A 26,230-nucleotide genomic window follows, 5' to 3' on the forward strand; every position below is an offset into this window, starting at 1 on the left:
TTGCACCTCTCGTATTAAAGTGGCTTCTCAAATAATAGCCAAAACATAATAGGAGCATAAATACAATTTACTCAATTAAACTAAATTGTCATGAGACTATTAGGTTACTAAAAAAACTTCCAAAGACTGACACTGGCAAGGAGAATGTTAACATGAAAAGTCGCCTACCGCTGCCCATGGTACAGAAGGACTATGACAGTCAGGGACTTTTAATACAGATATAATCATATCTCCATAGCGTTATTTCCTACAGACAGTCAGCATACCATGATTAGGCACCATGGTTTTATTTTTTTAATCTGCATGTTTCTCCTAATGTCAACTGTGAATGAGACTAAGCAAAGAAAGTTATTGCTTGTTGAACTCACAGATGACATCATCACAGGCATACCCAGAGCCTATGAATAGTGCTGAGTTGTTGGTGGTCATCTCCCTGTGCACCACATAATTTCCCTTGGAAAGAGGCCATGCTTGGAATGTTACATCTCCCATGATTTTGCTTACATTAACCAGTCAGAGATAGTGGGTAGATTTTGGTTGCAGGTTGGGTAGAGCATGGTTGGTGCACTGGGAGCTCACTCTGCATTTATACAGTGCCTTGAAAAAGTATTCACACCCCTTCAAATTTTCCAAATTTTGTCATATTACAACCAAAAACGTAAATTTATTTTATTGGGATTTTACGTGAAAGACCAACACAAAGTGGCACATAATTGTGACATGGAAGGAAAATAATAAATGGTTTTCAAAATATTTTACAAATAAATATCTGAAAAGTGTGGTGTGCATTTGTAGTCAGCCCCCTTTACTCTGATACCTCTAACTAAAATCTAGTGGAACCAATTGCCTTCAGAAGTCACCTAGAGTCCACCTGGGTGTAATTTAATCTCAGTAAAAATACAGCTGTTCTGTGAAGCCCACAGAGGTTTGTTAAAGCACCTTAGTAAACAAACAGCATCATGAAGGCCAAGGAACACACCAGACACGTCAGGGATAAAGTTGTAGAGAAGTTTAAAGCAGGGCTAGGTTATAAAAATATATCCCAAGCTATGAGCATCTCACAGAGCACTGTTCAATCCATCATCCGAAAATGAAAAGAGTATGGCACAACTGCAAACCTACCAAGACATGGCCGTTCACCTAAACTGACAGGCCGGGCAAGGAGAACATTAATCAGAGAAGCAGCCAAGAGGCCCATGGTAACTCTGGAGGAGCTGCAGAGATCCACAGCTCAGGTGGGAGAATCTGTCCACAGGACAACTATTAGTCGTGCACTCCATAAATCTGGCCTTTATGGAAGAGTGGCAAGAAGAAAGCCATTGTTGAAAGAAAGCCATAAGAAGTCCTGTTTGCAGTTTGTGAGAAGCCATGTAGGGGACACAGCAAATATGTGGAAGAAGGTGCTCTGGTCAGATGAGACCAAAATTTAACTTCTTGGCCTAAAAGCAAGACGCTATGTGTGGCGGATGCTTTTCTTCAACAGGGACATGGAAGCTGGTCAGAGTTGATGGGAAGATGGATGGAGCCAAATACAGGACAATCTGAAGAAAACCTGTTAAGAGTCTGCAAAAGACTTGAGACTGGGGTGGAGGTTCACCTTCCAGCAGGAAAATGACCCTAAACATACAGCCAGAGCTACAATGGAATGGTTTAGATCAAAGCTTATTCATGTGTTAGAATGTCCCAGCCAGGGTCCAGACCTAAATCCAATTAAGAATCTGTGGCAAGACTTAAACATTGCTGTTCACAGACGCTCTCCATCCAATCTGACAGAGCTTGAGCTATTTTGCAAAGAAGAATAGCAAAAATTTCACTCTCTAGATGTGCAAAGCTGGTAGAGACATCCCCAAAAAGCCTTGAATCTGTAATTGCAGCGAGAGGTAGTTCTACAAAGTATTGACTCAGCAGGGCTGAATACAAATGCACGCCGCACTTTTTACATATTTATTTGTACAAAATTTTGAAAACCATTTATCATTTTCCTTCCACTTCACAATTATGTGCCACTTTGTGTTGGTCTATCACATAACATGCCAATAAAATACATTTAAGTTTTTGGTTGCAACATGCCAAAATGTGGAAAATTTCAAGGGGTATGAATACTTTCACAAGGCACTGTAGCAAAGGAGTGTGACTGAGTGGCTGTCTGCACGGGTCTGTCTGCAAGGGGTTGTGACTGGATGGACAAAGACTGATGGTGCCCAGGCAACGGTAATGTGACCACATTGGTGCAGCCTTTACAAGACTGCAAGGGATGGATACAAGACCACTCACCCTGTCCAAGTATAAAGCACAGAGGCAATCGGTCATCATTACAGGAAATCCCTGCATAAGGGGCGCAGGGGCGCCTGCCCCCCCCCCCCCTCTAATTTCTATGCGTCCAGCCCCTAATCTCTATGCAGGGTGCGGGACGCATAGCGTTCTACGGGGGTTTTTGAGACAGGATTGGCTGGGAGAAGAAGCGACCGGATAGGCTGGGAGGAGAAGCCGCCTAAGCTGCCTGGGACCTGGATGGGGTAAGTGCGATGCTGGCGGGCTTGCAAGCGGGGCTGGCAAACAGGCTTGCAAGCCGGGCTGGCGAGCGGGGCTGGCGAGCGGAGCTGGCAAGCTGGGCTGGTGGGGGGCGGGTGGGATTGGGGGTTTGTTTGCTGCCCCACCCAAAAAAAAAGTGGAACACCAGCCGCCACTGCCTGCATTGACACACTGAGTGGCAACATTTTCAGGTTCAACTGGTAAAACAATAATTCTTGATAAATACTATGTCATATATTTTACAACGGGCAGCGAAAAACACAGGTAATTGCAAATCTGCAATACCAAAACTAGAATTACTAGTTTCACACATTATTTTAATGAAGTAAAAAAAAAAAAAAAAAAAACATTTTGGCAACAATAAATATAAAACTAGATGATTCTAAAAGATATGAGAATATAAAGAATGCAGAGGTAATGCACAGAAAAGGTGAATTCAAACGTTATAGTTTAAACTTTACAGTTCAGAGGCTCACCGGAAAAGTAGCATGAGAGCTTGGAAAAACGTGCGGAAGTTGTTGTGTTCAGTGATGGCAGTGTCCTCATCTTCTTCATCTAGAGCAATGTTACCAAATACCTGCCATGTAAGGAAAGAAATACCAAGGTGTCTTAGTGGATGTAGAAAGATGATTGCTATACCTTAAAATACATATTTCAACCTGCAATTTCACCAGGTAGCATGTTTTGAGGAATGAACATAGTATGTATCTAGTGTTCACTAATGCCATTCTTGTTGTTGCCCATTTCTTCTGATGGATTTCCCAACTTGTGCCATTAAATACAAATTCTCAGACCTGACTTTGGCGTTAGACCTCATTCATGCTGGCAATTTCTGTGTTTAGCTTTTCTAAATGTAGGTGGTCTAATCTGGGCACTATAAACTAATTTTATGTCTCGCAAATCATGTTTTCCTGCATTTAGATGTTTCTGTTTGAAACGGGTTTAGCACGTGCAGCGTTTAGTTACATTAATATGCGTTTACGCAGGTTTAGCCATGTTTAGAGAGTCCATAACCCATCGATCCCAATCTACCCTTCAATCATGGGTAGGTGACAGCTAAATTGCGATCCTTCCTTGCCGACCCCCGGAATTTTACTAGTAATGATCCCCTTTCTTCCTGCAGCCGTTAAAAGCCATCTCTTCTCCTCTCCCTCCCACCTGCATTCAGTGGCTGCAGGAGGAAAGGGGATTGGTTATGGTAAAAGCTGTCCCCGACCGCCCCTCCTGTCCCTGTTCCTTATCTTTTGGCTGCCCTGCCCCCTGGGTGCTTTCCTGGCCCCCCCGCTCCCCTCCCCCCGCAGCCCTGCCGGCTGTGGGGGATGTTTCAGGATGGAAATTGGGGAAGGAGCCGGTAAATATGTAATTTATTGGCCCCTTCCTTTTTTGAATGAACACAATGGGTGATCAGTACCATTCACTCACTGTGGTGTTTATTTATAACTGAAGCATAGTAAACTGTGCTTACTGTGCTTCAGTTTGTGAATGAACAGGAAGCCGCTCAGCACAAAGCACTTCCCATTCATTCACTGTCCAGTGCAGCTGAGGCTAAAACTGGGGATTCTCTGTCCTCAGTCTCTTTCACTGTCTCAAAAGTGAGACATCAGGTGTATCAGGTGTCTGTTTAGATATTTCACCAAAGCCTCCCTACAGGGCTCCTAAAAAATTGTAAATAATAATAAAAAATAATAATAAAAATAATATTGTATAAAATAATAAAAAAATACAATTGTAAAAAATAATTAAAAAAATACAATTGTAAAAAAATAATAAAAAAATACAATTGTAAAAAATAAAATAATACAAATAAAAAAACACTGACACCGTCCACTGCTCTACTGACAATGTCCACTGCTCTATTGACACCAATCACTTTCCAACTACCACCAACCTCTCCCCTACTGACACGTCCACTGCTCTACTGATTGACACCATCCACTGTCCTACTGACACTAATCTCTGCCCTACGGACATGTCCACTGCTCTACTGACACCATCTACTGCTCTAATGACACTGTCTGCTGCATACTAACTGCACGTTTGGTTGCCGTCCGCACTGGCTGTATCCAGGGTTGGACAGAGGATTTGTTCAGGGTCCAGCAGTGGCACCTGCTACTGATTTTTACAGAGTACAAATCTGATCGCTGATGCTGGTCCCACACAGTATGTACAAGCAGCATTTACAAACACAGGCAAGAATCTACTGTTTCTTACCGGCAGCTGCCCCTGGCTGAAAGTATTCAGCCATTTGAATGTAGCCTAAATCTTTGAAAATGACAGATGCAAAGTGACTGGTTCTCAAGCACAGATGCTCTAGACTGTGGCTGCTCCAGTCTTAGTAAATTCTCACAGTGCCATATTGTCAACCCGCATACAATATAGGTGGGTAACAAAAACAGACAATGAACAGAACCTAGTACGCCAGCGCTGAAAGGCAGAGGTGGTAATGAGTGAGCCACTGTGCCGCCATTGGTAAACGACATTGCTGTTAGGAGTAGACAAATATATTGGTATATCAGTAGACGCACACAAATTGTAGAACTTACCTGCATGCCAATAATGGCATAAATAAAGAAGAGCATAGCAATCAGAAGGCAGACGTAGGGCAGTGCCTGTGAAGGGAAAAAGTGGGAAGGTAAGAATTAGCTAAATAGATACAAAAAAAGCCAGCATTCATTCATACGAGGAAGATTCAATACACAGAGATCCATTACTCAGATCATCCCAGCTTAGCCTGACATACGTCGTCCACTATTTGCAAGCTATGTACCTAATTTAAATACTGTATCTGACAACCTGGTATAGATGAAATGTACTAATTTGTGAAGTGAGGTGAGGTAAATTGTAGTTAACATGTTTTCTTTATCATTCATTAACCACTTCAACACTGGGCACTTCCCCCCCTTCCTGCCCAGACCAATTTTCAGCTTTCAGCGATGTCGCACTTTAAATGACAATTGCGCGGTCATGTTACACTGTACCCAAACAAAATTTTTACCATTTTGTTTCCACAAATAGAGCTTTCTTTTGGTGGTATTTGATCACCACTGGTGTTTTTATTTTTTGCTAAACAAAGTCAGAAATACAGAAGGATTCTGAAACGACTGGGTTATATTGCCACATACAAAAGAATTGTACACTGGCAAACAAAAGCTATTCATCAGCCAGTATAACCCCTTCCACCCATGCTTCAGGATTTTGCTAGAGTCCTAGGATAAAGGACGCTCATTTCACTCAACATTTATCCCTTTTTATGAAGATGTTTTTTCTTCAGTCAAGATTGTTCATTCACTGTAGAGCAAAAAGAGCTCCTTTTGCATTTCTGCATTTTTATTAAACACGCTGATTGCCAACACTGCCTTTGATGCCATACCTGGACCCCACCATGATAAAGACACAGGCCCTGTTTGAAGTGTAACCTTAGGGCACTGGGCTCTGCTTGTGGCACTCTCCAGACCCCCAGTGTACTGTGTTAGCCATAAACCTCTTTACAGGTAGATAATGATACAACTGCTGGCACAATCCTGTTCCTGAAGACTCCTTTGCGAGTATGCCCAACTGAATGGCAACGATTGTCTGGAGTGTAACCTGTTTCACTGGGACCTGCATTGAGACTCTCCAATACCTTGTTGCTGTGTCTGTTTCACTCTCCACACCATCATTTCAGTAAATGCTGTGTCTCTTATGCCACGTACACACGGTCGGACTTTTCGGTTACAAAAGTCCGACAGACCATCCGACAGACTTTCGACAGACTTTCGACGGACTTTTGGCGGACTTGCGGCGGACTTTCTAACGAACGGACTTGCCTACATACGATCACACAAAAGTCAGACGGATTCGTACGTGATGACGTACACCGGACTAAAATAAGGAAGTTGATAGCCAGTAGCCAATAGCTGCCCTAGCGTGGGTTTTTGTCCGTCGGACTAGCATACAGACGAGCGGATTTCTGGGTCCGGCGGAGTTACGACGTAAAGATTTGAAGCATGTTTCAAATCTAAAGTCCGTCAGATTTTCGGCTGGAAAAGTCCACTGAAAGTCCGGGGAAGCCCACGCACGATCGGATTGTCAGCCGGCTTTGGTCCGTCGGCGTCCGTCGGACTTTTGTAGACGAAAAGTCCGACCGTGTGTACGCGGAATTAGTCTCCTGCTGCTTCCTCTATGGGCTTATGCTTTGGAGATTCTGTTGGCTGCAACACTTTTTAAATGTGTTGCATGCATCCTCTATATTGCTCTATTTTGCTCCTGTGCCACAATGATCTGTGTGCAGCCAGTTAGGCTCCATGCACACTGGCTTAAAATAGCTACTTCTACGGGAGCTCTGTGTTCTGCCTGTAGAAGCAGCTAAATGTTATCCTATGTGTCCATGCACATTAGGACGATTACAGATTTTTAGCTTAATGTTTAGAGGCAGAAAAAAAAAAACCCTTCTGATTGGAGCTTACTGGCAGAAAAAACTTAAAACTCTCCTAAACTCATCTAAACTTTGTACAAAAAAATGTTCTATATGACCCCTTTCACACTGGAGGCATTTTTCAGGCGCTTTAGAGCTAAAAATAACCTCTGTAAAGCGCCTGAAAAATGCCTCATCTGCAGTGCCAGTGTGAAAGCCTGAATGCTTTCACACTGGGGCGTTGCGCCGGCAGGACGTTAAAAAAAGTCCTGCAAGCAGCATCTTTGGGGTGCTTTAGGAGTGGTGTATTTCACAAGGTGAATTACTGCTGGCTCCTCGCAAGGAACAGGGTCGATCCTTCGTGCTTTTGCCTGCAGTGGTCACAGACAGCCATACTACCTCTTCTGCCTTAGCAGCTGAATTGTGAGTACCCCCTGATGGGAATTGTCTCACATTTGCAAACTAGCAGTATGGTGGATCATAAGCACAAGGGAAGAAGTATTTTGGGCCTTTCCAGCTTACAATCCACTAACAGGCCTGGGGCAGCATGCAGTGTGCTTCCCCATGAACCTGAAAGCAACAGCCTTGAATCCACTCACTCCTCCAACTCTTCATTGGCTCTGTCTGGCATGGTTTCCTCTACTGCATTATCTAGGGAAGAATTTTCTGCAACTATGTCAGATGTTTTGTAAAATAATCTCTGCCATGATAGCCGACTCAGAAGGGGGCCTGCAAGCGTTCTTTCACACCTGTCTGTCTCTGATAGTCCTGCAGCTGCTTCTGCACACACAGTAGAGGACAACGAGGAGTGTAACCTTTTCATTTTTTGGTTGATTTTTTACCAAGGAAGTTCAGTTTACTGACGTAACTCCTAGGCTTAAAGATACAATTTTAGTTCTTATTGATGTGGCGTATACATGTCTGGATATGGATCAACCTGCATCTGAAATCTCCAGTCTCACCCCCCCCCCCTTTAAAATCACCCAACCTGTCAATACTTTCCAAGTATATTTTCTACTGAACCTTTTCTTTTCGGTAGCTGGTCTGCTTCTGATAAGTTATTCTAGCATTTTGCCTAGCAATACCTTGTTGAAGAGGCATTTATTAAGAAGGGATTGGTTCCTATTGTGGAGCCTCTCATCTCTTGCTTAAACAAAACACTGACCATTTCTGTTCAGGACTTCCACTGTTTAAAGATTTAGTAGACAAGAGACTAAAAACCTTTTTCAAGTCCTTGTTCTCCCTGACTAGGCCTGCTTTGCGAACTGTCATTTCTGTCATGTTAATTTGCTAAACCTTGGGGGAATGGTCCAAGAATATGACTAATGTCAATTCTAAGCGATCCTTCGGTTTTAAAAACAATTAGAAAGCATGTCTGTTGTCTTACACCACCGTGTTGATGGGCCTGTGGATATCGTACATCTCATATCCAGAATGAGTTTTCTGCCTGTGCACATGCAGAAAGAAGAGTCTTTGGTCAAAATGTTGGTCTGCACAAAAACAGTGCACTTACTGCATATGCCTTTTAATGGAAAATGTCTGTTTTGGTGCCTCCCTGGACAACTATTTCAAAGTTATCACTGGAGGAAAGAGTACCCTTATACCTCAGAAAAAGAAACATAAGCATCATTCTGGAAAACCTCCTACTTCTGAAGGATTTCTTCTCTTACTCTCAGACAAATAGGCCCAAGTCCAAAATGAGGTTCCTTTGCAAACCTTAGACTCCTAAAATCTTCCAAGCCTGCGAGCAATGAGGAGATTCCCCCACTTCTCGAAGGAAGTAGGTAGACCTTTGTTACCCTTTGTGGCCACCAGGGATTAAAGCATGTCTGATGCATGGATAAAGCCAATAAGCTAGAATTTACATTTTTAACACCATCTTGCTTCAAGTTGTAAAAATTGCCAACATCTTCACCAAAACAGACCTCCATTCTGCTCAGGCATAACTCCTTTATCATGGAGTCGCTGCCATTGATTCAGAAAAGGAAAGGTTTTAAAGTTTCTACTAAAACTTGTTCACAGTTCCCAAAGCCAAAGCATGCATACACCCTATTCTGGATCTAAAGGCATTCAATGCCTTCCAGGGCCAAATTCATGAAGCATGTCTCTATCGCTATTGGTGCAACAAATTCATAAAGAAATACTGCCATATCGGAGATAAGGAAAATGGAGGCAAAAGAGACCCTTTCTATGCTGGATAAACTGTCACGTGTGAAAGTATTGCATTGCAGAAAAAATTCTTCTGAGACAATTCTGAGACAGATTTATGCACACCTTACCAACATATACATGAATCTGTCCCAAGTAGCACCATTTCTGGCACTTGTGCCAGACAGAGTTTGTAATGAGTATCTACAACACTCTGTGGGTTTCATAAAGTGTCTTGTGGCTTACAGACCAAATTCCAACAGTTACTACAAAGCATTCAAACACTAGTATATGATCATATACAGTATATATTCAGACATTTCTTGTATTGACATGTGCTAACCTTGAAGGACTGGACGAAGGTCCACAGAAGGATGCGAATAGTATACCCCTGACGCAGAAGTTTAATGAGACGAGCCGCACGGAAAAGACGTAAAAAGCTGAGGTTGATAAAGTTATCCTATAAAGCATAAATGGGAGGGGACATAAAAAAATACAGTGAAGACAGGAAGACACGATTTTATTTTCTTCTTCGGATCGAAATAAATAAATAAAATTATTATCAGAAAAGAACACTTCTGTAAATGCAGCAAACTACCATAATGTCCCTGCGTTTTCCCGCAAACCCCACGTCCTCCTGCAAGAGGTCAAATATATTGCAAATTAGGAGCGTTAGACAGATAGGACAGAAGAGTGAAAACTCTTGCATCCAGTAAGAAAATTTGTAAGAACTCAAAGTCTTACTAGCAATAATTTTATTTATTTGTTTCATCTGTTCTTTTTAAAGAGCACCTGTCACTTTGTACTAGACATAATGCTTCCAAGGAGGAAGGCAGGTAAAGGGAAGACACTGTGCTTTGTTTTCTCACTTATGAGGGTTTTGGAATCATTTTGAATAGTGAAAGTTGAAGTTACCACTGCAGTATTATCTGGTTTACCGATTGCTATGGCAAAGCTAAGAGGATACCTTGAGAGAGATTTATGCCGCGTACACACGGCCGGACTTGCCAACGGGCTAAACTCCGTCTGCATTTCCGACTGAAAGATTTAGAATAAGTTCTATATCTAAATCCGTCAGAAATGCTGACAGAAAAAGTCTGATGGGGCATACACACGGTCGGAATGTCCAACTAAAGGCTCACATCGGACTTTTTCTGTCGGTAAGTCCGGCCGTGTGTACGCGGCATTAGGAGTTTCAGGCTTTTATGTGGTCCTTAGAAACTAGAAGGAAGGTCAAGGGAGCTACAGACTAAAATTCTGAAATAGAAGGTTATGGAAGAAATGCTTTCTGCTTTAGAACCAATGTTTTTTATACTAATTAATCTCTCTGTGTTACTCTCTCGCTCTCTTTCCCTAAAGTATATCTAAACCCAAAAGCCAAATCTTAATATATTGCAGAATACTAGTCCTTAGGTGTGGTGGTTGCATTTGTTTTTTTCAGGCTTTTTTTCTCCCCTTTATTTTCACCTGCTGATCCTCCCGGTAACACATCTAGTATCCTAAGGTGATGCTCACTCAATGTAATGTATCTATGGAGGAACAGCATTGTCAACCTAGGACATTAAGTGCCGGTTCACTCATATGCAATGCGGGAACCAGCGCGATTCTAGGGCAGGTTCCCGCATCGCATACAACTCGCAGGCAGTTCACACTGCCTTATGCGAACCGCTGCGGGTGTCAATACAAAGTTAATGACACCCCCAGATCGGTTCGCATATCGCAGTGCGAACTGTGAATTTGGACAGGAATCGGAACTCATGGGTGTTCACACCCATGCGATCCGATTCTGGTGTGGACAAAAAAAAAAAGGGTCCTGCACGATTTTGGTCCGAATGCGATGAAAATTCAGCCATACAATCTGTATGGCTGAATTTGCATTGCACAGACATCGCATGTGATCTGCGAAGCAGTGCGGTGCGAATCACATGTGATGTCTGTAATCGCAGAAGTGTGAACCTGCACTAAGTGTGTTAGGTCTACTAAGCACCTCTTCCTTTCATCATTTCCTGCATAACAAAGAACGATGTTGTGTAGTTCACAGAGCTAAACTGGGTAGTGCTGATAACAATGCTTGAGATAAACTGCAAAGTTCAGTACTGGGTTTCTGTCAGGATCAACAGCTATTTTTTGCAATTATTGAACAGATATAACAAAGCCCTTTCAATGGTATACTAAACAGACCAAAAGGGAGCAAATCAAAGAAGTTTATTGTTAGGGTTTACATACACTGTAATCACCACAGAATAACAGAATCAAATCACAGATCTAACCTTTTTCCAACATAATCTCCAGGAGTTTCTACGGCAATCTGCATACAAGATGGGGCTAGAGCTGAGAATTTCTCTAGTAAAAAAGTTAAATTATTTTTTCATGAGGTAGGCCTAGGGTTGCCACCTCATCCCTTTAAACCCAAACACATATGAATTACACAGGTTCTGAAGCTAATTTAATGCAGATAAGGCACCAAGTGAGTTTAATTACCACCTTAATCAGCCACAGAACATGCGTAATTCATATGTGTTCGGTTTTAAAGGGATGAGGTGGCAACCCTAGGTAGGCCTTATAGTGATTCACAATTATTAACCTCCACTGTAAAGCAGAGAGCTGTCTAAAGTTCAGGCCAAGATCATACCATGGATACTTTTATGATGGAATGGGTGTCTATGGTAGGGTTGCCACCTCATCCCTTTAAACCCGAACACATATGAATTACACAGGTTCTGAGGCTGATTAAGGTGGTAATTAAACTCACTTGGTGCCTTATCTGCATTTAATTAGCCTCAGAACCTGTGTAATTCATATGTGTTCGGGTTTAAAGGGATGAGGTGGCAACTCTAGTCTATGGCATGGCCTCTCTGAACAACCAGCCCCCTCATACCTGCTGATTGCTTTCCTGACCACGTATGGCCCTCAGCTGTGAAATCAGCACACTAGTAGATGGTAGAAAGAGTGAAGCTTGTTAACAGGAAAACTTTTTTAAATAGGTTGGGTAAGCCATAAACAGAACAATATCAGATTTTATGTAATACATCAAAAGACAACAAAACCTTAATAACTGAGAAAAAAGGCAACATGGTCTCCACACTCTGCTTTATAGTGTTATGCATGTACCTAGTGACAGAGCCTCTTAAATTGACATAATTATTGAAGCAGACTTCACATTGAAACAGAAGGCCCTTGTATTAAACCAGGAAAAAGGTGCAGAGCGAAGGCCACAAGAGGGCCTCATTGCCTCCTTCATCCCAGCAATTATTTTGTAAAAGATTTGAGTTTTCCATTGAAGAACCAAGAATCAAACCAAATGCACTGTATTTGGAAACAAGCAGGCATTTTACAATAGGAGTGTACGGCACATGCAGAGCTCAGGTTCCTCCACTCCTCACACCAAATCTGTGCATTACGGTAACTGACAGAGTGGAGACAGGACACAGCACATCGTTTATGTGAGCCCTCTACACTCGCACATGGAACGGATCCCCGGAAGAAAAAAGAGATTCTACTAGTAGAAGCACATTCTTTTTAGCAGAGTTGCTGCAAAGAAACCCTCTTATAAGCATTTTCAGGCGCTCCTCTTTCTTGTGTTACATTACTCTTAAATGGTGAGGGATCCGTTGTATGTAAGTCCCAAAAAAAGCAGGTGCTTCTGGGGTCAGTGCAGGACTGATGAGGCCATCAACTAGAGTGAAAAATGCATGCAAATAAAACAAATTGCCACTAGACCCTCAGAGATGTATTAAAAGTGCATGAGAGTGGTAGGGAAGCAATTTAATAACCATCTACCATGGCTTTTCCATCTACCATGGCTTTTCCATCAACCATGGCTTTTCCATCTACCATGGCTTTTCCATCAACCATGGCTTTTCCATCAACCATGGCTTTTCCATCTACCATGGCTTTTCCATCTACCATGGCTTTTCCATCTACCATGGCTTTTCCAGGAAAGGTTAAAGACTGTAGATTGGAAAGTCACTAGTTACTAAAGATGGCCATAGACGGATCAAAAATAGGCCGGTTCAGCAGGGACCAGATGAAGTTTGATCCATCTAAGGCCGTTCCTGTTCATGAGAAGTCAATCTAATGATCAACTTCTCCTCGAATGGGCTTGTTCGGAAATTTTGCTTCGATCGGCACACCCAGCCAATCAGCTGCAGAAGTGATCACTGTATTCTGACAACAGAAGAGTCCCACTGTCAGAATACAATGACGCAGCGGGGAGGATTCTCACATCCACCTTGAATGCGCGGATGGGGGAATCGGTTCAGATTTTTCATTCAGAACAAAATAAATAGTCATGTACAGCCAGCTTAACATTGCCACAGGTACATGAGCTGCATGGAAAAACCTTCACTACATTTAAACGTATTGCTCCGCTACCTGTTGTGAAAAGAATATTAGCTAATGCTTCTGCTTAATCTTCTATCTGGTTCTATCTCTGGCAAAAAAGCTAATATCCAGTGTTAAATTTGATGTCAAATTTTTATCTAGTTTTAGTCATAGTCTTTTGACTAAAATGCCATTTTAGTTTTAGCCGATTTTAGTCATCTAAATTGTTTTAGTTTTAGTCGGCTAAAATCTCCAGTACATTTTAGTTGACTAACATCATTTTAGTTGGCTAAAATCAAATGGGTTTAGTTAAATTGTAATGCATTATTAAGCATTTCTCTAGAATTTTCATACTCATTATATACTCCTGGAGTAGAAAATCTAATAACATGTTATTATTTATAGTATTAAGGTTTGAACATGCACTAGAGACACAGATTTAACCGCTGTGATATATAAGTTATATATCACAACCAGTGGCGGCTGGTGTTTTTTTATTTCGGGGGGGACAAACAACCACCCCTGCCCGGTCGGAAGCACCACCCCCCTCCACTGTCAGTCAGTCAGTCGGGTCAGCGCTCCTAGGGGCGGTGGGCAGCGGCTTCTATCGCGTCTCCTCTCCTCTACATCACGGCGGCTTCCGCCGTGCGTCTCCTCCCTCCTCCTCCTAGGCGTCCAACAGGATCGCCTATCCTTTCAGCCAATCGGGTGATGGGGCTAAGGACCCGCTCCCTGATTGGCTGGGAGGAGGATCAGTGTGACAATAGCGAATCATCATTCGCTATTGTCACAAAACTGGGTGCGCCCAGAGCCCACACTTTTTTGAAGCATTTTAGAGTCTTTGGCTCTAATCAAGTGGTCTGGCGCCATGCATGTAGATCAGGGGGCTCGACGCGTGGATGGGGGGGCGACACGCCTGTGCGCCCCTAATGGACGGGTCACCACTGATCACAATGGCTATGGCTCAGTTTACACTACTGCAACCTGAAAGTTGTGCGCCTAACGGTGTGACTTTCCCAGGCGACTTCTTGGCGATTTGCTGGCGACTTGAGTACTATTTTGATGCAACTTTGAAGTGGGGGGGGGCTACACTGCAGGGAATGCCTGTGTAATCTTCCTTCAATGTCGGATCCAAATCAATATAGATGAGGATCTGACTTGGAGACGACTTCCATTAAAGTCTATGGACACAAGTCGGATAGAAGTCCCCTTGAAGTAGTACAGGAACCTTTTCTAAAGTCGGAGCGACTTCAGTAGTGCTAGTTAAAGCGTTTGTTACCCTAAAAAAAAAAAAATGGATCCTGTTCCTTTAAAGCATGTTATACAGCACAGTGCTTGTGCTGTGTAATTTGGCCCCTTGTATCACCTGAAATACCTGGTTGATCCTGCCTGGTTCTGCCTTCCCCCTGTAAAATGACCACGGTTTAATATGGCTCCTGAGCCCTGACACCGTGGTCAGTTTATGAGCCACCTTCATCCGCAGTTCTCCTCTGTCCTCCTCTCCCCCCCCCCTCCCTGCCTGTCAGCTAGTGACAGTGCCCACCCCTCCCCTCCTGCTGCTGAAATTACTTTTACATTTTCAATTAATCCTCTGTGGTTAATAATGTTAGGTGCCCCAGTGTCTGTGTTTTATTAAAAAAATGCCCCCCCCCCCCCCGCTGTAGCTGTCAGATTGGGAGAGGCGGCGCTCTGAAATCAGGCATAGAATGGCATTTTTTAAATAAAACACAGACACTGGGGCACCTAACATTATTAACCACAGAGGATTATATGAAGATATCACAGTGGCTTAACAACCACTTTAAGACAGCTCTCATTGACTAACATCGGATTTCACATGTCATGTGACTTGGGGTCTCACAGGTTGGATCCCAAGTCGCTGCAGTGGGAACCAAGCTTAGTCCGTGTCTATAGTGCATGTTCAAACCTTAATACCATCAATAATAACATGTTATTATATTTTTACTCCAGGAGTATATAATGAGTTTGGAAATTCCTGACAAATGCTTAAATAATGCATTACAGTTTAACTAAACCCATTAGATTTTAGTAGCCTAAAATGAATTTAGTCAACTCAAATGCACTAATTTTGATTTAGTTTTAGTCAAAGCCTCTACAATGGGGGGAATTATTATTTGATCCTCTGCAGATTTTGTAAGTTTGCCCACTTACAAAGAAATGAAGGGTCTATCATTTTTATCATAGGTGTATTTTAAATGATAGAGACAGAATATCAACCAAAAATCCAGAAAAAACACATGATACAAATGTTATAAATTGAGTTGCAGTTCAGTGAGTAAAATAAGTATTCGATCTCCAAACAAAACACGGCTTAGTACTTGGTGAAGAAACCCTTGTTGGCAAGCATAGAGGTAAGACGTTTCTTGTAGTTGGTTACCAGGTTTGCACACATCTCAGGAGGGACTTTGGTCCACTCTTTACAGATCTTTTCTAAATCCTTAAGGTTTCTTGACTGTTGCTTGCCAACTTGAACTTTCAGCTCCCTCCATAAATTTTCTATAGGATTAAGGTCTAGAGACTAGCTAGGCCACTCCGTGACTTTAATGTGCTTCTTCTTGAGCCACTCTTTTGTTGCCTTGGTGGTATATTTTGGGCCATTGTCATGCTGGAAGACCCATCCATGACCAATCTTCAGTGTTCTGGCTGAGGGAAGAAGGTTCTCATCCAAGATTTTATAATACCTGGCCCTGTCCATTTGCCTCTCAATGCGGCAAAATCGGCCTGTACCTTTAGCAGAGAAACAGCCCCAAAGCATCATGTTTCCACCTCGGTGCTTGAATGTAGGGATGGTGTTCTTGGGGTCATAGTCAGCATTTTTCTTCCTCCAAACACGAATTAATGCCAAAGAGCTCAATTTTGGTCTCATCTGACCACAGCACTTTCTCCCAATCCTTTTCTGAATCATTTAGATGATCATTGGGGTCTGTATATGTGCCTTCTTGAGGAGGGGGAACTTGAGGGCGCTGCAGGATTTCAATCCATGGCGGCGTATGGTGTTACCAATGGTTTGCTTGGTGACTGTGGTCCCAACTACCTTGAGATCATTCAAAAGCTCCTTCCGTGTAGTTCTGGGCTGATCCCACACTTTTCTCATGATCATCCTTACCCCACGAGGCGAAATCTTGCATGGAGCTCCAGACCGAAGGCGATTGATGGTTGTTTTGTATTTCTTCCATTTGCAAATAATCGCTCCAACAGTTGTCTCCTTCTCACCAAGCTTCTTGTTGATGATCTTGTAGCCCATTTCAGCCTTGTGGGGGTCCAATGTCTAAAATCTTGTCCCTGACGTTCCTTGGACAGCTCTTTGGTCTTGCCCATGATGGTGAGGTTTGAATGGAAAAAGAGATTCCGTGGACAGGTGTCTTTTAAACAAATAATTAGTTGTCTTTAGGAGCACCTTCTTAAATTGACAGGACAAATCTGTGTACCACATGAGCACATACTGTAGCCAGTCTGTGGGAGCCAGAATTTTTGTTGGTTGGTAGGGGATCAAATACTTATTTTAGTCACTGAACTGCAACTCAATTTATAACATTTGTATCATGTGTTTTTTCTGGATTTTTGGTTGATATTCTGTCTCTATCATTTAAAATACACCTATGATAAAAATGATAGACCCTTCATTTCTTTGTAAGTGGGCAAACTAACAAAATCTGCAGGGGACCAAATAATTATTTTCCCAACTGTATCTTTTTGTCAGACTTTGGGGTGGATCTGCTACAGGCAAATTGACTTTTGCACTCTGCAAGGTCATTTGCTCCAGAGCTTGGTAAATGAGGGTGAGCTCTGCTAAATTTCCAATCATATTCAAGCAAACATGCTTTTTTCTTATTTTTCTTTCAAGTGATTGGGTATTCCTTGCAAAGTGAAGCTTCACCTCATTTACTAAGCTTGGGAGGAAACGTCCTTGCAAAGTGCACAGTCTACTTGCCTTTGGTAAATCATCCCCATGGTGAACTCTCTAGTTAAAGCCCAACTCGCGCAAACATTTTTTTTAGCTTTGGACATAGTAGACTTTAAGCCTCTGTTCCCTCACTGGGGTGATTTACCTTCACTCCCTGTCACAGTAATAATGTTCTATCTGGAACAGAAAGTGAAAAGAAATGAGCTAACAGTGACACAATAGCATTACCACGTGTTTTAGTTGAATGGGGGAAATGTTAGAACTGCTATAAGCTTTTTTTTGTGCTAAGTTGCCCAGTTCATTAGATGTCCCCCCTACTTTCTGTCTCATTTACAGTATTGTCACAATATTCTGATATTAAAGGATCTTTACTGTAAAGCGTGCTTGATATTTAATCAAGGAAAAAAAGGGTGAGAACACTGGCAGCACTCTGGCTTACAGATTAGTACTTTGGCTAGACCCTACTTTTGCCAAGCTCAATAATATGTCTGAACTGATATTATAAACAGGGTAAAAAGAAGCACTTGAAGTTCACAAAGAGTGCAACAACCCTTATTTAATATTATATTATAGTTTTTATTAGAGCTGCCAAATTGCCAGTTCAGGCCTGGCTTGGAGTTTGTATTGTTTTGCCATGCTTTTGTGGGATTCTACCACAAAACACTTCCACATAAACTCACTGTGTGTTTGTCAAAATGTGGTAGGGACATTCGATTCTATGCTCCATTGGGGTAGGTGCTGATGTGAATGGGTCATTGTTCTTCTTTAAATTCTGCAGAATATATTGTTGCTATAAAACTGAATAACGTTTATAATGGTTCTGGCTTAGCGATAGTTGTGGCCATGGTTAGAGGTACCCCAGAAGCTGCCTGGTGTTTGGCTGGGACAGTGCAACATGCATAGCAAGAGGCAGAATCAAAATCCTTAAAGGGGTGGAAAGGTTCATGCATGCAGAATTCAGTAATCAGACTGCAAGGGATTTCAGGAGGAAGAAGGGAGGAAAGGAGAGTTGAGAACGTTTGTACTGGCTGAAAAAAAAAAAAAAAGAGAGGCTGGGCTTAAAGAGAAGGTTATTGAAATTGGGGCTGTATACCCCTCAATAATACCTACTGCTACTATAGTGTGTCTACTATCCACTAATATGAAGGCAGTCTCTTTGCTGACTAGTTAATATTTTAAAACTGAAGGAAACGTATTCTGTATGAATTTGTAGTAAAACAGTGTCACTCTTTCCCACATTTCATTGACTTTATATTGAACCAGAAACGGGTTCAAACGATGTGCATGATTAAGATGTGGATTTAATTAGATGTCTTTAAGGATAACTCTAGCTTCCTGATAAATGTGACATGTATGTCGGGGCAGTGAAATAAACTTTTGAGATCATACTGATTACCAATCTTGTTTTTTTCTAAATATGCTACTAAAAATTCTATTTTGCCAAATGGAAAATGGCCTAGTTGTGTTACTTTCATTTAAACAGGGGTACAAAAGATACTTTAGTAACTTGAATGGGCATTACAGTACACCACAGGTAACATATCTTATACAAATGTGTGTACTTTTTGTGGCTTGCTTTACAATATTAAATTTGCTAGCATGATTACTTATAAATGGTAAAAATTCTAGCTAAATGAGGGTAACACGAGGTAACTGCTTTTACGTTTTCTAACCAGTAAAGCCTCTTTTGTGCTCCCCTCTGATCCTGGGTTCACTTTGTTACTCAGGGTCCACATTCAGTGGCTTCAGTGCTAAACGACAAGAGCTAGATTCCCCTTATTTTGAACTATTTTGTGCCCTGTGCTGTCCTAAGTATTCCTGACCACTGCACTCTGTGTGTTATACAATATGTTAATCACACCTGAGAACTGCATTCTGTACAGTCATGTACATTACATACTTCAAGTTCTGACCATAATATTCATTGGGGTGGATTTAATAAAGACTGTGCACTTTGGAAGTGCAGTTGCGCTCATTTTCCCCAGAACTTAATGAATGTATTTAAGCTCTGCTCATTTCCATCATCCAATCATGTGCAACCAAAAATTGCTGGTTTTTTTTTTCCATCTGATTGGGTATTCTTTACAAAGTAAAGTTTCATCACATTCACTAAGGAAGCTCTGGGGAAAATTAGGGCAAATGCACTTCCAAAGTGCACAGTCTTTGTCTTAGTAAATCCACAATCCACCCCAACGCTTTAACAATTGCTGGTTGCAGAGGTCCCAAACTATTTTAATAAAGTTAATCTTCATAGTAGACTTGGATTGATGTTAGCTCTATATCTAGCAAACACTTCCAGCGCTATGAGGTCCTCTGTAGTGGAAAGCAGGAAGGCCAATAGTTATTCCGGGTACTAGGCGGATGCATCCCTCTTCAGACAGGGTAATCCAATAAATACTAGGAAAAACAAACAGACAAGAAGGCGCACTCACCTTGTGTATTACCGAAAAAAGCATTTATTCAATAAAAGCGGATAAAAGTGAATACTCACAAAATAGCAACTAAAGATAGCTATCAGGCCACACAAAGCCATGCAGTGCAGACACCAAATATCAAGAACATCAAAGGGGTGTAGAGCTGAGCTCTGAGGAAGGGTGTGTGTCCCCGAAATGCATCAGCTCTACACCCCTTTGATGTTCTTGACATTTGGTGTCTGCACCGCATGGCTTTGTGTGGCTTGATAGCTATCTTTAGTTGCTATTTTGTGAGTATTCACTTTTATTGAATAAATGTTTTTTTTTTGTAATGCACTAGGTGCGTGCACCTTCTTGTCCATTTGTGTTTTGTAGTACCTATTGGATTACCCTGTCTGAAGAGGGCTGCATCTGCCTAGTACCCGGAATTACTATTGGCCTTCCTGCTTTCCAATACAGAGGACCTCATAGCGCTGGAAGTGTTTACTAGATATAGAGCTAACATTAATCATTAATCCAAGTCTTCTATGAAGATGAACTTTATTAAAATAGTTTGAGACTTCTGTGTAGTGTGTAGAAAAACAAATGTAGTAGAAGAGTTTTCATTTATAAAAATGTTTGTGCTGAGGTTTATGTGTGTATTTGAGGCTCCTGCATGTGGCACAGTAATTAAAGCATTTGTTAACCTAAAAAAATAATATTATATTCTGTTCCTTTAAAGCATGTTATACAGCACAGTGCTTGTGCTATGTAATTTGGCCCCCTGTATCACCTAAAAAACTTGGCTGATCCTGCCAGCTTCTGCCCTCCCCTGTAAACTGACCATGGTATATCATGGCTGCTGAGCCCTGACACCGTGGTCATTTTACGTACCTTCGTCAGCCGCAGCCCTGCTCTCCTGTGTCTGTGTCCTCCTCACCCCTCCCCTCCCTGCCTGTCAGCTCTGTCCACTCCACGATCCTCCCCTCTTGCTCTAAAAATAACAGTGTTTTCCTATTATAGTTCCCCCTGTTATATAACACTAAGCTCCCCAGTGGATCTCTTTTATAAAAATATGCTGTATAATACCTTATTTCAGAGCGCCGCTCGGCTCTCACGTGACTATCCGCTGGTCTCCTCCTTTCCTCGACCCGGCTGACGTCAGCGGGGGATACCCAGCACCTCCTGCAGCTATCAGATCGGGAGAGGAGGCCAGCGGATAGTCAAGTGAGCGCCGAGTGGCGCTCTGAAATAAGGTATTATACAGCATATTTTTATAAATGACATCTACTGGGGAGCTTAGGCAGGCCATACATGGGTCAAATTTCGGAAGAATTTTCTTTTTCGAAAATCTTATCTAAGAATTTTCTTTGTATTTCGCACCATTAGTGGGTTGCAGCAACAGATGATTTTCGTGTGGCAATCAAATTTGTGTAATCGAACATGTTGGAAATGTTTTGAAAAAGGAAAGATTTTCTAATCAATGATGGGAGAATCGTGCGAGAAATGTAATCGAAAAAGAAATGCACATGTGCAAGAAAAGAAAATTCCCTGGAAAGAAAAGAAGATTCCCAGCCATGAAAATTATTTTCTGTAGCAACATGAGGTGAAATCGAAGGCTTGGTTGGCCGAATTTCGAAATCAATGGTGGCACCATTGGATCACAAAACACACAAATTTTCTGATTTTCAAAAGAAAATTCTTTCGAAATTCGACCATGTATGGCCAGCCTTAATGTTATATAACAGAGAGAACTATAACAGGAAAAAAAATGGATTAACAAACACTTTAAAGCATATTTTGTGAGTGCAAGGACTGTGGCATGGATGTGTAGTGTATACAGGCAGTCCCCGGGTTATAAACATGATTCTGCAGGTTTGTTCTTAAGTTGAATTTGTATATAAGTTGGAACAGGTACATTGTTTAGGCGTAACTCCAGCCCAAAGAAATATTTTAAAGTATTGGATAGCATAGGGAAGGGATAGCACCCTTGTAATGTTTGTTTTGCTGTCTGTGCCCCTGTTCAGAAGATTTCAGCTCACTTTCTGTCCCTGTGACAATTGGATTTTGAGAATTTTGGGTTGTTGTGGAAAGAAGGATTGGTGATAAAGCATCAGTGGAGACACCTTTTTTCCCCATAACTCTTATGCCGTGTACACACGAGCGGACTTTCGACGGACTGAACTCCGAAGGACTTTTCGACGGACTTTCAACGGAGTTCTGACAGAGTTCCGTCGAATCGGACTTGTCTACACACGATCACACCAAAGTCCGACGGATTCGAACGTGATGACGTACGACCGAACTAGAATGAGAAGGTTCATAGCCAGTAGCCAATAGCTACCCCATCGTCGGTTTTCGTCCGTTGGACTAGCATACAGACGAACTGATTTTTCGACCGGACTCGAGTCCATCGGAAAGATTTGAAACATGTTCTAAATCTAAAGTCCGTCACATTTTCGACAGAAAAGGTCCGCTAAAGGTCTGATGAAGCCCACACACGGTTGAATTGTCCGTCGGACCAGTTCGGTCGAAAAGTCCGGTCGTGTGTACACGGCTTTACAGGAGTGAATTTCCCATCCTAGGGGGGATTTCCTCTCACTTCCTGTTGTCTCCCTCCCTTTGTAGGTGATGTATGTAAGTCAGATGTATGTAGCTCGGGGACTGCCTGTACATCAAGTTGGCTCAGGTTTGCAGAGCAGCCACGTGAACTGTATTATTGCTCTTGTCAGGACCCAAGTGTTTCACAAATCCAGCAATGTCCCTGCTTCTGTGGCCAATAAAGGCACACTTAGTGGACAGTGGGATGGTGGGGGAAGTTGTCCTCTGAGGGATGAGTTTTAGTACCAAAACTAGGGTAATCAAGCAGTTAGTAACAAAGTGAAGACAGCATAATAGGGAAGTAAAGAAGAGACATCTATGACTACTAATGGTAACAGCAGCAATCTTGTATCATCCGCCCCTAGGCTTTGACTTAGGCGGATCAGTCATGCGTGGCCAGATATAAATAATTTAATCATTCCACAATCCCTGCTAAACACCTATCATGAAAGAAATCTGTGATCTATCCTTGCTGGCCTGCTTCTGACATTGCTAGTTGCTTGTCTATGTCTGCCGGCATTACTTTTGAGGTGCAGACCAGGAACAAGCATACAGCAGACGAGAAGAAGTTCTCATTGTTATATTACTTCCAGGTCATTGAACGTATTGTAAGTAAAACATCATCATGACAGCCAGGCATTTAGCATTATCAGAAGAAGTCCGCTCTCAGCAGTTACAAGCTACATATTTCTCTCTTGACAAGTTTTTTCCTAAGGAGAGAAAAAAAGTTCCTAATAACCACATAAGTGGGGCAGCTAATGCTATTGCCTGGTTGGAAAACAAATGCCATTCAAAAGACTGGATGAGACTTTCTTTACATTTACGTGTGTCAACTCTTCTAAAATGGCTACATGTAAGCAGCATGTGTATGGGCATGTCTTATATAAATAAAAAAATGCAGAAAATCAGATCTATAGTCTACAGATGGCAAATAGGCCAAGTGTTATGCCAAGTGAAGGTTTCAGAAGTGTCATTAGTAAGAGCAGACTGACATGTAATTGGTGGAAGCAGTGGCTTGCCATGTACTGAATGCCACTGTAGTAAGGCTTCAAGGATTAATGACTGGTATTAGGAATATACTAGATTTTTTTTTGGAAGACGATTCAGGAGTGAGGGATGGGGTGGATTGGAGTGCACAGCCTCTGACATGCAGTAGCTAATGTTTATGCATTAGGTCATAAATTACAAACCAACCGGGTTCTGCGATGCAGTTGTAGATGGAAGAGGTTGCGGCAGGAAATTGTGCGTGGGGTTGGGGGTGAGGGTTGTTAGGTATATGGGGGAGGTGGGGTGTAGTTGGCATGAAGTCACAGACCAGTTTCATGGATGGACACATGAGATTCATAGTGCATTTTGATTGGATGAGTTATTTTTTGCCGGGGGCCAAAATATCAGAGGGATAGAGAGAGACATGAAAAAGACAAGACAGAGATAAACTGATCATTATAGGAGAGAAGGAGCCCCACTAAGCACTGTACCACCCAATAGGAGCACCGGATTGTCTATAGTACCACCCATTCACAGCACCGTACCACCCTCAAAGAGCATTGATTCATCCAGTCACAGGGCTGTACCACTCATGTGGATTGCTCAACCATTCACCCCCGCATCACCCAGCCAGAGCATTGCTCCTCCTATACAAACACACATTTTGTCCACCAACATCACATGCTAAACACAAGCAGGATATATCCTAGCAGAGCAGAACATTATCCACATACACGTTTCAGCACTGCATTATTTATACACGCATTGCAGCACAGCACTGCACTAATCAGCAGTACTGCAGCTCAGAACTGCATTATTCACATACATATTCTAGCACACCATTGCACCAAAACGTTGGCACAGAGCTGCAATGTTCATTAATACTCCAGTGCAGCTCTGCATATAGATACATATTCTAGCATATCATGGCATTAATCACCAACACTTTGGCACAGCACAGAATTGTTTACATACAGTACACAGCACTGTAGTCTGGCAAAGCACTGCATTCATTACCAGTACTCTAGCACAGCACTGCATTATTTACATACACATTTCAAAACAGCACTTCATTATTTGCACACACATCCCAGCCAGGGGCGGATCCAGGGGGGGGGCAACAGGGCAATTGCCCCCCCCGAAATAATAGCACACTCTGAATTATTGTATCCTGGCTGCCGCTCCGCTGCCGGCCCGAGTCTCTCTCTCACATGTGCCGATCAGCGGCGCCGAGAGAGAGACTCACGTGTGGTACGGGCAGCGGCGGTCACTGTCTGACACTGAAGGAAAGAGGTGGGTGGAGCCTCTTCCCTGCACTCGTTGCTAGACGCCAGGCGGCCCTGGCGTTAGCAACGAGTGACGTCAGTCACACTGCAGTGTGTGAGTGAGTCACGGCGTCACGTCGGAGGTCGGACTCGAGTCTCTCAGAGCCGACCTACCCGGTCCCGACGTGACGCCGGTGACAGCGTGACACAGCCTGAAGTGGCGCCTCCTTACTATAATACAGCAGACAGCAGTAACTTACTAACTAACAAGTATGAGTGCACTGCACAGCACAGCACACGTCCATGTATATGTGGGTTGACATGTGCAGGGGGGATTCTATATTAATGGGGGTTCTACACTGACGGGGGATTCTATATTAATGGGGGTTCTGCACTGAGGGGGGGGTTCTATACTAATGGGGGCTCTGCACTGAGGGGGGATTCTATACTAATGGGGGGCTCTGCACTGAGGGGGATTCTATACTAATGGGGGGCTCTGTACTGAGGGGGGATTCTATACTAATGGGGGGCTCAGTACTGAGGGGGGATTCTATACTAATGGGGGCTCTGCACTGAGGGGGGATTCTATACTAATGGGGGCTCTGCACTGAGGGGGGATTCTATACTAATGGGGGCTCTGCACTGAGGGGGGATTCTATACTAATGGGGGCTCTGCACTGAGGGGGGATTCTATACTAATGGGGGCTCTGCACTGAGGGGGGATTCTATACTAATGGGGGCTCTGCACTGAGGGGGGATTCTATACTAATGGGGGCTCTGTACTGAGGGGGGATTCTATACTAATGGGGATTACAACATTTCTCTGCTGCCTGTCTCTGGGACACGAGACCACCTTAGCAAGTGGCAAGTGACAATCTTCATCTGGTGACAGGCGATGTGGCAAGAGACAATCCGCAACATGTGGCAGGCGACGTGGCAAGTGACAATCTGCATCTGGTGACAGGGGACGTGGCAAGTGACACACTCGGGGCTTCCACTGATTCTGCATTATGGTGAGTTAAACTATTTAATTTTTTACAACAATGTAATAATAGTAATAATGCGCTTCAATCATCCTGACACCATAACAACCATGGTGCCGTGATGATTGAAGCGCCAACACCAGCCTTTTCCCCGATAGATGTACCCCAAAAAAATATATTTTCTGGCAGTGCCCCTCCCGAGACTAGACTCTGGATCCGCCCCTGATCCCAGCACAGCACTGCAATATTCACAAGTACTTCAGCACAGCACAATATTTTTCACGCACATTCAAGCATACTCTAACACAGCACTACATTACTTACCCATACTTCAGCACTGCATTATTTACACACACATTCAATTATTCATCCAGCAGTGCACTGCAATATTCAGATATTCATCCAGCAGTGCACTGCAATATTCAGTTACTCATCCAGCAGTGCACTGTAATATTCATTTACTCATCCAGCAGTGCACTGCAATATTCAGTTACTCATCCAGCAGTGCACTGCAATATTCAGTTACTCATCCAGCAGTGCACTGCAATATTCAGTTACTCATCCAGCAGTGCACTGCAATATTCAGTTACTCATCCAGCAGTGCACTGCAATATTCAGTTTTTCATCTAGCACCGCGTTGCAATATTAATCTAGCAGTGCACTGCAATATTACGTTATTC

At 42.7% G+C, this 26,230-nt stretch overlaps 1 protein-coding gene across 7 annotated transcripts in view; it reads right to left on the reverse strand.

Moving 5' to 3' along the window:
- CACNA1A (calcium voltage-gated channel subunit alpha1 A) overlaps window positions 1-26,230 on the reverse strand; it is a 363,579-nt gene that overhangs the window by 114,905 nt on the left and 222,444 nt on the right. For all 7 annotated transcript variants that reach the window (XM_073622743.1, XM_073622741.1, XM_073622739.1 and 4 more), the window contains 3 exons: window positions 9,417-9,533; window positions 5,076-5,141; window positions 3,009-3,109 (listed from right to left, as the gene is read on the reverse strand). In XM_073622743.1, the coding sequence (XP_073478844.1) occupies window positions 3,009-3,109; window positions 5,076-5,141; window positions 9,417-9,533 (284 nt within the window). The remainder of the gene's footprint in view (window positions 1-3,008; window positions 3,110-5,075; window positions 5,142-9,416; window positions 9,534-26,230) is intronic.

Source organism: Aquarana catesbeiana, linkage group LG03 (assembly GCF_042186555.1).
Source record: "Aquarana catesbeiana isolate 2022-GZ linkage group LG03, ASM4218655v1, whole genome shotgun sequence".
Classification (NCBI taxonomy): domain Eukaryota; kingdom Metazoa; phylum Chordata; class Amphibia; order Anura; family Ranidae; genus Aquarana; species Aquarana catesbeiana.